At 35.9% G+C, this 12,713-nt stretch overlaps 1 protein-coding gene across 1 annotated transcript in view; it reads left to right on the top strand.

Moving 5' to 3' along the window:
• LOC123234361 (phospholipid-transporting ATPase ABCA3-like) overlaps positions 1–11,684 on the top strand; it is a 208,750-nt gene extending 197,066 nt beyond the window's left edge. The window contains 2 exon segments of the mRNA XM_044660271.1: positions 10,687–10,760; positions 11,543–11,684. Of these exon segments, the coding sequence (XP_044516206.1) occupies positions 10,687–10,760; positions 11,543–11,674 (206 nt within the window). The 3' untranslated portion in view covers positions 11,675–11,684.
• Positions 11,685–12,713: the final 1,029 nt, after the last annotated feature.

Raw genomic sequence — 12,713 nt, 5'->3', positions numbered from 1 at the left:
TCTCTTAGCCAGTACCATATTGTTTTGATGACTGCTGCTTTATAGTATAGTTTAATATCTGGTACTGCTAGGCCCCCTTCCTTCACATTTTTTTCATTATTTCCTTTGATATTCTTGATCTTTTGTTATTCCAAATGAAATTTGTTATAGTTTTTTCTAATTCAGTAAAGAAGTTTTTTGGTAGCTTGATAGGTATGGCACTCAATTCTCCTTTTTAAGGAGTTCTCTTTAATGAATTTTTATATATCCTTTTCCATTTAGACAATTTTCCTTTTTAATGAGTTCCCTTTAGTGAATTTTTGTGCCTCTTTTACTCATTTTGGCCTATTCTGTTTTTTAAAGTATTATTTTCTTCAATTTTTTGTACCTCCTTTAACCAAGCTGTTTACCCTTTTTCCATGATTTTCTGAGTGTTCTTATTTCTTTTCCCAATTTTTTCTTCTACCTCTCTTATTTGATTTTTTTAAATCTTTCTTAGGCTCTGCCAGGAATTCTTTTGGGGTTTGAAAGACCAATTCATATTTTTCTTTGAGGCTTTGGATAGATAATCAAAATAACTTTCTCTGTTGTTTCTTTTTCTTTTTTTCTTTTTTGCCCATTTTCCCAGCCTTTTTCTTGACTTTTCACTTTTAGAAAACTGTTAAGGTTGGGCTCTATCTCCTGTGGTGAGGGGGCATTGTCCCAAGCTTTAAGTTCTTTGTGCAGCTGCTTTCAAAGCTAACACCAGGGTTCTATAAGTTTTCATTTCTTCCAAGGTGGTACAATCTAAGGAGAGGAGTGTTTAATACTCTCTTGGTCTGTGCTCTGGTCACCACAAGCTCTCTTTTCTGCCTGGGAACCATGGCCCAGGGCCTTTGCTTCCTCGTGGTGACAAGTACTCATGTGCTAGTGTTTCTTCTCACCCTGAAACCAGGACCCAGGATCTCCATACAAGCCATGCAACAAAGTCCTACACCTAGAGCCAGTGAAGAAATCCCTGTAATCTCTTTTGACCACCTGACCATCTGTGAACTGAGAGCTTTGGAAGCCATTGCCACTGATTCAGCCACCCTGAAGACCTGAGCCAACTTGCCAAGGTGGCATCTGTCTTGGCAATCTGGTTTGTGCTCTACTCCCACCCAGGTGCAACCAACTTTTGTGCCAATCTTCTGGGTTATCTTAAGCTAAAAAATTGCTTTGCTCCATCTTTTTGTCAGTTCTGCCACTCAAGAATTCATTTTGAGGCATTATAATTATTTGGAGGATAATTGAGAGAGATTGGGACGATTCCTGTTCCTTCCCCACCATCTTGGCTCCACCACCCTAATTGCTGTTTTTAAGATTTCCCTCTGCCAACCAGCTTTGCAAGTTCTCCAGACCTTTCCTACCCCAGCCAAAGTGTGCTAGGGGGAAAAAAAATTAAAACTGATGAAGTCTCTTTTCCCTTCTCAAACAAATAGCCTTGGAGGTCATGGGCACAAAAATAATTAGATGATTATGCACCAACATACTAACCTTTCAGTATGATGCCATGGCACAATGTTCTATACATGTAATAGGATAATCCTGCTCTAATATATATGTATAGCTATATGATAATACAGGACTAACCTATATGTAAGATTTTCAATATTAAACAGAAAAAATAAGTTTTAGCGTGGACAAAAATAAAAGAAATAAATGCATTTAGGGGAAAATAATCCAAACTATATTTTATAGGACAATTTTATTTGACATAAAAGATACATCTATCATTATGGTCCAGGTAAGATAGTTCCTGGGAATTACTATAGAATCAACACTACTTAAAACCAAAATTGAGAAAGGACAGCCCCTTATTAAAAAAAAAATCAGTAGTTATGACACAGTTATATTGTTGTGTAGTTTGTGCTCTCATATTCCAAAACTTGAAGTACTATCTCCAGCCTCCTTTTCTAGACATTTTTCACCTATTCTTTTATACCTGTTCTGGATCCTAATCTTTGCCCAATACCACTTTTAGTCATAGTCTTTTGCCTCTTTCTGAATCTCTAATCACTCATTCTGGCTTGGTTGCTTAGGTTCTACACTTTGCATGCAGTCTACATTTTGATCTTATAGGCCAGATTCTGGTCTCAATATAATCCATTGGAATAAATATACTAATACACACACACACACACACACACACACACACACACACACACACACCAGTAGTCATGAACCAACTATTCCTCCTCTTTAATCTTGGCTTATAGCCTTGTAATGGAAGCCAAACAGGTGACCACTTAACTGTATACTACACCATCTGCCTTGCCCCACTGATTTCAATAAACTCCTTTCCTGTTTTGCCTTGCACTTCTGCTACTCCCAACGTCACTCTAAGAAAGAAGTAGGAAACTAATGTTATCAATGACTTCTCCAAGAAGTGGTATAAAATGAAAATGCTGTTCAACAAATTATATATTAAATACATGTTTTTGTGTACAAGCCACTAACTTAGTTGAATGGGAAACAAAGAGAAAACAATCCTTCTGAGTGACCCTGGGCAAGTCATTTAACCTCCATTGCCTAGCCCTTACTACTGTTCTACTGTATATTGATTATTGATTCTAAGATAGAACTCAGAAAACACAGCATGAAAACCCTGAAGCCTGAGACATTATGTCCCATGCTCCAGGAGTGGAGCCAACCCTAACATAAAGTTAGCAACCAAGAAATAGTCCATTTAAATGTATATACATACATACATACATATATATATATATATATATGCACACACATATATGTGTATATATATAAAAAAAAATCCAAAAGATTTAAGGAGGGAAAATGACCACTTAAAAATTAGAATTGGACAAGGGGAAGCTAAAGACTTCATAAGACAAAGAATTAATAAAATCAAATCAAAAGAATGAAAAAATAGATGAGATTGTGAAGCTTCTCATCAGAAAAATAACTACCCTGGAAAATAGATTGAGAAAAGGTAATATAAGAATTGTTGGACTTCCTGAAACTTATGATTAAAAAAAGAGTTGACACTTCACTTAAAGAAATTATTGAGGAAAATTTCCCTGAACTTTTAAAACTACAGGGTAAAATAGAAATTGAAAAAAAAAAAATCCACAAATCACCACATGAAAGATATCCCCAAAGGAAAACTCACAGGAACATAATAACTAAGTTTCAGACTGCCTAGGTCAAGGAGAAAATTTTTTTCAATTTTTATTTTGAATATTTCCTATAGTTACATGTTTCATGTTCTTTCCCTGTCTCCCAAATCCCCCTGACTCCCCCCCTTAGCCAATGCACAATTCCACTGGGTTTTACATGTATCATTGATTAAGACCTAATTCCATATTATTGATAGTTGGACTAGAGTTATCATTTAGTATCTACATCCCCAGTAATATCCCCATCAGCCCATGTGTTCAAGCAGTTGTTTTTCTTCTATGTTTCTCCTCCCACAGCTCTTCCTATGTATGTGGCTAGTTTTCTTTCTCATAAGTCCCTCAGTCTTGCTCTGGATCCTTACATTGCTGCTAATAGAGAAGTTCATTATGTTCGATTGTACCACAGTGTATCAGTCTCTGTGTATAATGTTCTCTCAAGAAGAAAATATTAAAACAATTAGAAAGAAGAAATTTAAATATTGTGGAGCTGCAATCAAGATAACACAAAATTTAGCAGTTTCTATATTAAAAGATGAAAGGGTATAGAATACAATAGTCCAAAGAACAAAAGAGCTAGGTTTGCAACCAAGAATAACCTGTCCCACAAAGCTGGGTGTAATCCTAGAAAGAGAAAAATAAATATTTAACAAAGACCAGAACTAAAGAGAAAATTTGACTTAAAAGAATCAGTAGAAACATAAGAAGGTAAACACGAAAGGCTAATTATAAGGGATTTAATAAGGCTAAATTGCTTACTTCTAACATGGGAAAATGATATTTATAAGAATTTTATCATTACCAAAGTAGTTCAGAAGGCTTGCAGTTGACTTGATTATGATGAGATAATCCTAAAAAATAAAATTTGGTCAGCAAATTATCTCATATAAAAAAAGGTGTGAATGGAAGAACTATTACAGTGGAGGGGAGTAAAAGGTGGATGGCTGGTAGTACTGTAACCTTATTCTTATAAGAACTGAGTTAAAGAGAGAATACTATATATATCCAGAAGGCTATAAAAGTCTTCTTAACTTATAGAAAAATAGGATGGCAAGAGAATAGGATAAGGAAGGGACTCATAGAAGGATGTATAGATTAAGAAATAGGAAAACAGGTTGGTGATGTGATTAAGGAGGGACTTAGAAGGATTGCAAATTAGGGGAGCAATGGTCAAAAATAAACTAGACTTGAGGGCAGCTGGGTAGCTCAGTGGATTGAGAGTCAGGCCTGGAGACAGGAGGTCCTGGGTTCAGATCCAGCCTCGGACACTTCTAAGCTGTGTGACCCTGGGCAGGTCACTTGACCCCCCATTGCCCACCCTTGCCACTCTTCCACCTAGGAGCCAATACACAGAAGTTAAGGTTTAAAATAAATAAATAAATAAACTGCACTTTCGAGGAGGGATAAGGTAAAAAGAGAAGGATAAACAGTAAGGAAACAGGATTAAAGGAAATATACCACTAGTAATTATAACTGAATATAAATGGAATAAACTCACTCCTATAACAGAAATAGTTAGCAGAATGGATCAAAAAACAGAACTCAACTATATGTTGTTTATAAGAAACATATTTAAAAATGAAAGAAAAAATAAAGGGGTGGGGTAGAATTCATTATGCTTCAGCTGATGTGAAAAAGGGGGATAGCAATCATGATCAAAGACAAAATTAAATCAAAAATGGATTTAATTAGAAGAGATAAGCAAGGAAATTATACTATATGAACAAGTATCATAGATAATGAAGTAATAAATACTAAACATATATGCATCGAATGCTATAGCACCCAGATTTTAAAAGGAAAAGGTAAATGAATTACAGGTGGAAATAGATAGCAAAACTATAATAGTGGGGGAATTCAGCTTTCTCTCCTCAGAACTAGATAAATCTAACTAAAACATGAAAAAGAAAGAATTCAAGATGAATAAATTCTTATAGACATCTGGAAGGAAATTATTGAGAATACATTGGCAGTGTTTTCAAAAAATGACCAGATATTAGGGCATAAAAACTTTATAACTAAATACTGAAAAGCAGAAATATTAAATGCATCTTTTTATCATAGTGCAATAAAATTACATTTAATAAAGGACCATGGATACAGATTAAAAATTAACTGGAGACTAAATAGCATAATCTTAAAGAATGTGTGGATTAAAGAACAAGTCATAAAAATAAATAATTTTGTTAAGAGAATGATAATGAGACAACATATCAAAACTAATGGGTTGAAGCAAAAGCAGTAATTAGAGTAAATATTATATCTCTAAATAATTACCTTAATAAAAAATGTAGAGCAGATCAATGAACTGAATTGGGTATACAACTAAAAAAAACTAGAAAAAGAACAAATTAAAAATCCCCAATTAAACACCAGATGGGAAATCCTGAAAATTAAAAGTAAGATTATTAAGATTAAATGTAAGTAAAACATTGAATTAATAAATTAAACTAGGAGTTAGTTTTACGAAAAACCAGCAAAATTGATATACCATTGAATAATTTGATTTTTATTAAGAAAACCAAATCACTATTGTTAAAAATGAAAAGGGCGAACATGTCATTAATGAAAAGGAAATTAAAGCAATTATTCAGTTATTTTGCCCAATTACATGTCAATAAATTTAACATTTGTATTGTATTTGTAAGTACTGAAGAATACTTGCAAAAATATATACTGCCCAGATTAACAGAAGAAGAAATAGAATATCCAAATAAACTTATTTTAGAAAAAAAGAATTTAAACAGGCCATGAATGAACTTCCTAAGAAAAAAGCATCAGGATCAGATAGATTTACAAGTTAATTCTATCCTGTATTTAAAGATCAACTAATTCTAATAATAAATAAATTATCAGGAATCATAGGCAAAGAAGAAGTCAGACCAAACTCATTTTATGAAACAAATGTGATACTGATACATAAACCAGGAAGAGCAAAACCAGTAGTAAATTATTATAGTAATCTTGTGTTTGATGATTTGGGGATAAGAATTCACTATTTGGCAAAAAAAATTGGGGGAGGAAACTGGAAAGCAGTTAGGTAGAAACTAGGTATAAATCAATATTTTATACTATTTACCAAGATAGAGTCAAAATAGATACATGACCTAGACATAAAGAGAGATATCATAAGTAAATTAGAAGAAAAAGGAACATATTATTTATCTGATTTATAAAAAGAATTTATGAATAAACAAGAGATAAGAGCATTGTGAGATGTAAAATGAATAGTTTTGATTACTTTAGGAAGGTTTGAACAAATAAAACCAATGTGGCCGAGATTAGAAGGAAAGCAGAAAATTGGGGGGAATTTTTATAAATAGTTTCTCAGATAAAGACCTCATATCTCAAGTATATACTTAACTGTCAAATGTATATGAATATGAATCATTCCCCAATTGATAAATGATCAAAGAATATGAACAAGCAGTTTTAGGAAAAGAAAGCTACATATAGTCAGATTTGAAACTCTAAATACTTATTGATTAAAGAAATGTAAATTAAAACAACTGAGATATTGTTTCCCACCTATCAGATTGGAAAAAATGATAGAAGGGGGAAAATGACGAATGCTAGTGGGAATATGGAAAAATTGGGTCAATAATATTGGTGGAATTGTCAACTGATTCATAATACCGCTATTAGGTCTATTTCCTGAGTGATCAAAGTAAAAGGGAAAGGACTTATATATTCTAAATGTTTTAGCAGCTCTTTTTATGGTGGCAAAGAATTGGAAATTGAGGGAATGCCTATCAATTGGGGAATTGCTAAATAACAGGTGGGGTATGACTGTGATAGAATTCTACTATGCTATAAAAAATGATGAGCAGGTTTATTTTTTAAATTTTATTTATTTAGAATATTTTTCCATAGTTACATGATTCATGATTTTTCCCTTCCCTCTTCCCTCCCAATTCCCGGATCTGACAAGCAATTCCACTGGCTTATGTACATGTATCATTGTTCAAAACCTATTTCCATGTTATTCATATTTGCAGTAGAGTGATTATTTAAAGCAAATGCCCCAATCATATACCCATAGAACTATGTGATCAATTAAATGTTTTTCTTTTGCATTTCTACTCCCACAATTCTTTCTCTGGATGTGGATAGTGTTCTTTCTCATAAGTTCCCCTGGATCATCCTGGATCATTGCACTGCTATTAGTAGAAAAGCCCATTACATTTGATTGTGCCACAGTGTTTCAGTCTCTGTGTAGTTCAAGCAGGTTGATTTTAGAGAAACATGGAAAGACTTGCATGAAATAAAGAAGAGCAAAACCAGCAGAACTGAGAGAATGTTATACACAGTAATAGCAATATTGTTCAAAGAGTAACTATGAATGACTAAGCTATTCTGAGTTATATGAATATTCAAATCAACCACAAAGGAACTAGGAAGGAAGATGCTATCTACCTCCAGAGAAAGAATTGATATATAGAAATATGTATCATATGATTTCATGTATATATCTGTATCAAATGTTGGCCTTCTCTTGTACTGGGTTAAGGAGAGAGAAAGGGAAACAGTTTTGAAGTCAAAATGTACCAAAAAAAACAGTAAAAAAACAAAACAAAACAAAACATGTATGACAACATTCCTAAGTATGAATGTAGGGAGTTACTGTGGACAGGAAGATTGTGAACCAGGTCCTAAATTTCTTGAGATAGAAGATTCCTAAAGTATAGTACCAAAGACCTCTTTGAAGTAAGCTTCTTCTCCTAGGAAAGCATGAGAGAAATAGCAACCTCCATTGAAAAAGGTAGTCAGGAAGGCATTGCTTTCCAGAGAAAAATCAAGCCAATCTGAGCATAAGATGCACAGAATATGAAAAGAATTTCAGAATCTCAGAGATCATCTAGTCCAACCCATACCTGTATAAAAACTCCTCCAAAATATGCCTGATGAATAATTTTCTGCCCTATTTCTATCACACCCCACTTTTTTCACTTTTTCAAGCACCAATAATCAAATCAACATTACTTTATTTTTTAATGAAAAGATTAAAAAGAAGGCAATACTTCCTATTGTTTATCTTCTTTCTCATGACTGCCACTCTACTTTTTTTACTTCAGATGATGCAAAATAAATTCTGATCTAGACCTTTACCTTTATTTACTCTGTGTATGTCACCCTGACTCAAATGTGTTTCTTGTAAACAACATATAGTAGGATTCTGATTTTTAATCCACTCTGCTATCCACTTCCATTTTATGGGTGTGGTAATCCCATTCACATTCACAGTTATGATTACTAACTGTGCATTGCCCTGCATCTTATTTTCCCCATTTGAACCTGCTCTTTTCCCCTTTACTCTGTTCCTCCTCACCAATGTTTTGCTTTTTATCATCCCACCACTTCCCCTTCCCTCCAATTCCCCCTCCCTCCAATTACCTCCTTTCTACTTCCTTTGTCTTGTTCCCCTTCTACTTCTTTGTAGGATAAGATAAAATTCAATACCCCAGTGAGTATGGTTGTTATTTCCTCTCTGAGCCAGTTACGATGAGAGTAAAATTTAAGCACTGCTCATCACCACCCTCATCCTCCCCTCCCCTGTAATAATTTTTCATACCTCTTTATGTTATATAATTTACCCCATTCCATCTCTCCCTTCCCTTTTCTCTCAGTGCAATCCTCTTTTTAATCCCTTGAAATTTTTGTTTGCATATCACTTATCATAATCAACTTACTTCCCCACCCTCTATCAATTATATTCCTTCTATCTGCTCCTACTACTAAGCATAATGTTTAAGAATTACAGATGTCTTCTTTCCATGTAGGATTACATTCAGTTTGACCTTATTGAGTCCCTTAAATTTTCTCTTTCTTATTTACCTTTTTAGACTTCTCTTGGATCTCATGTTTAGACTTAAAATCTTTTGTTTAGGTCTGGTTTTTTCCTCAGGAATGCTGAAAGAATATGCTTAGTTTTGCTGGTTATGTGATTCTGGGTTGTAAACCTGGATCTTTCACCTTCCTGATTTTCATTTTCCATACCTTCCAATTCTTTAATGTGAAAGCCACCAAGTCCTGTGTGATCCTGATTGTAGCTCCATGGTATTTTAATTGTTTGTTTCTGACTGCTTACAGTATTTTCTTCTTGTCTTGGGTGCTCTTAAATTTAGCTATTATATTCCTGGAAGTGGTCATTTGATGTAGTTAGTTTATTGATGTATGTAGAAGGAAAGGAGAGATAGGCTAAGAGAGATGAATGTGGGGGGACATGACTGTGGCAAGGAGAAAAGCTGCCTCTTCATATGGGATAGTAGAGGTAGATCTCTGGATGATGTGAGAAGAAAAGAGGAAAAGCAGGAGCTCTTGTCAGTAACTCTATTTTTCAGTGAAGGATGAAGTGAGACCTTCTGCTTAAAGGGTGGAAGGACTGGGAGCCTTGAGGAGGAATAAAAAGGTCTGGAATAGCCATCGTAGTGAATAGGATAGCTAACTGATTGGGAGAGTATAAAAGGATTGCCTAGCTGATGTGTAGGCCCAATGGAAATTATATCACAATCTTGTAGGGGACCAAATCAGTATGGTTTCTTTTCTCTCTCTCCCTTCCTCTTCCTTCCTTTTTCCTCTCTCACCTCTTCTGTCTTCTCTCCACATAATGACCAGCAATGATCATGGAATTTCTGCTTGATTCTCTGGGAATAAGAAGGGACCAAAGCTCCTTACCAAGAGACATGTGCTTAGCCACTTCTGGCAGAGGTGGGTGGCTGGCAGTATTCCTGATTAACTTGGGGCACTTCTCTACCTCCATGGGAGGTAGCCCAGTCCAGCAAATTGATTAAGAGTTCCCCTGATCATCCATTATATATTATATATATATATATATTATATATGTGAATATATAAGAATTTGCAAAGGCTTAGCTATTCTTCATGGACTTCATTAAAGCACATAGAAATTACTTTTACCCAACAAGATTTTTAAAAATCTCTGTCAGTGCTCTGTATTTTTATGTACTAGAGAGAATATATCATGAGAAGTCAAAACAGGAAGGAAAATAAATCTGCTTCTGCAAGCAGCTATCATGAAATCTAACCCAAAGAAAAATGGCTTTTGGATTATCTGTTCTTTGGATTATTTACCCCTAAAAGGCATGCATACAGGAGTGTGTTAGATTGCAAGGAAATCCTGTATCCATCTTTTCCATCCCTCTTCCATTTCCCATTCCCATAAGGGAAAATAAGGGGGTGCTGGCATACACTTTTAGTCATGCCTCTGTCTATATCAGTGGTTCCCAAACTTTTTTTGGCCTACCATCCCCTTTCCAGAAAAAATACTACTTAGCCTGCTGGAAATTAATTTTTTTTTAATTTTAATAGCAATTAATAGGAAAGATAAATGTACCTGTGGCCATCACCGCCTTCCCCATTGCTGCAGCACCCACCAGGGGGCGGTGGCGCCCACTTTGGGAATCACTGGTCTATATGTTCTCCCTACAATGGTATAAATGACTTAACAGTAACAATAATTTTGAATTTAAAAATAAATTTACCAGGAAATTTATCTTCCCCATCATTTTTCCTCACCAAGAGTTTCCACCCCATTTTAGGCAGTATACTGCAATATGAGCACCAAGGAATAATCCATTACAACATTCCCAGTGAAAACTTCAGCTGGGCAAAGGTAAGTGTGAGGAGTCAACCCAAATTGATGCTCCTTAAGGTAAGAGTGAGGACCAGCCTTATAGGGGATGAGTACTGTAAAGTATTGACAATCAGCATCTGAAGGCTCAGGTTCATCAGGGACCTTTGATCTGAGTGATGTAGTAGAAGAAAACTGGGACTTGGCATGGAAAAACCAAAAGGGAGAATAATATCCTACCTACCAGGGTAGATATGAAAGTACTTCATAAAATTTAAAGCATGATGTAAATGTGAACCATCTTGTAGCCTGGGGGCATGAATTATTCTAAGAAACTGAGGTTGGAAGTAAGAGCAGAATCTTTAGCAAGAACAAGGTTTCTTAACCTGGGGCCTGTGAACTTTTGGAAAAAATATTTTGATAACTATTTCAAAATAATTGGTTTCCTTTGTAATCTTATGTGTGTTGTCTTATTTATTTAAAAATATTATTCTAAGGAGTCTCTAAATTTTACCAGATTGCCATAGGGGTTCATGACACCAAAAAAATTTAAAACAATTGCTTTAGGCGATGTTTAATTCTACCTTCCTTGCCAAAGGGCACTGTGGTAGTTGTAGCTTCCTGAAAAGATATCTTCCAGTCATTTGTTACAGTCTTTGATTATCAAAGAGACTTTCCTCCTCTATGTCTTATTTGACTCTTTCCCCTACTACCCAAAACCCACCTACCTTTTTCTCCCTCCATAAGAATAAGGGGTCCACATCTCCTCTAGAATGCTCCCTGGGTAACCTTGTTAATATTTGACTCTTTCTGCTGCCCCAAAGGTTTTTGGTATCTTGGAGAAAGAAAAAGATATTTATAAATTGGAAGACTATACAATCAGTCAAATCACACTAGAACAAGTGTTCCTGAGTTTTGCTGAAAGTGAAAAGGCAGAGAATGAAGAAGATGAATAGAGAGTTCTCCACCCCACTGGCCCTTATGACACATACCTATGTGTAGTGAATAAAGGGACAATTATTCTACTTGTAAGCCTTTGTCTTAATTTATCAGTATAATTATTTTCTATTTAAAGAATTCAGGTGAGTACCATTGGCATTATAAGATCCTTGCAGATGTGTGCAAAACATGACAGAAGAAATCATAAGTGCTTAGAGCCTAAAATCTTTAAATGAAATGTCTATACTTTACTTCCCAAAACCAGTTCAAGAAAGAACAATGTTTAGCAAGGTGGAAGACAAAGAATCATCCCCTGGGCGGTCTGAGTTCTGAGTGAAACAAACATTGAGAGGTAATGGAGGTAAACTTAGAAGGTGCAGCCTTCTAAGAGGAGGAGACTCTTTGATTAGACTAACGGAGTAACTGACCAAGCCCCAGTCCCTTGGATGGTGTAGGGCAATGATGGCAAACCTTTTAGAGATGGAGAGCTGTGCTCACCCCCTCAGAGACTGCGTGCCATGCCCCTCCCTCCCACCACATGCTGGGTATGCCCTGCTCCTAACTACCCCACCATAGGGGAAGGAGAAAGCACTCCCACTGGGCTGCTGGGCAGAGGAGAGGGTAAAGTGAGGAATGTCCTCAGCAAGTGTAGAGAGGGGGTGGAGAGTGGCCCAAGTGCTCTTCTCCCCTCCAGTTCTGCCACCTGTGAGCCACCTACCTTACCCCCTATGTACTCCCATTGGACTGCTGAGCAGAGGGGCAGGTGGTGTGAAAAGATGTTGTTAGATGTGGTGGAGAAGGAAAGGGGAGCAGCTCTGCCCGAATCCCTCTGCTTTTTTAAAAACAAACTCTGGGAGTAGGGGATGGGGAGGGAGGGTGGCCAAGTGCCCAAAGAGAGCACTCTGTGTGCCATCTTTGGCACCCATGCCATAGGTTTGCCAACACTGGTGTAGGGTATAGGTGTTGGTGACCAGGGTAAAAATCATACAGCGTTTCTTTCCCTTTACATTTCTCTGCTGATAAAATCTAGTTAAATAAGAAGGCGGGGGGGGGGGG

The sequence above is a fragment of the Gracilinanus agilis genome, chromosome 1 (assembly GCF_016433145.1).
Source record: "Gracilinanus agilis isolate LMUSP501 chromosome 1, AgileGrace, whole genome shotgun sequence".
NCBI lineage: Eukaryota > Metazoa > Chordata > Mammalia > Didelphimorphia > Didelphidae > Gracilinanus > Gracilinanus agilis.
This window is presented reverse-complemented; position numbering and strand designations above follow the sequence as displayed.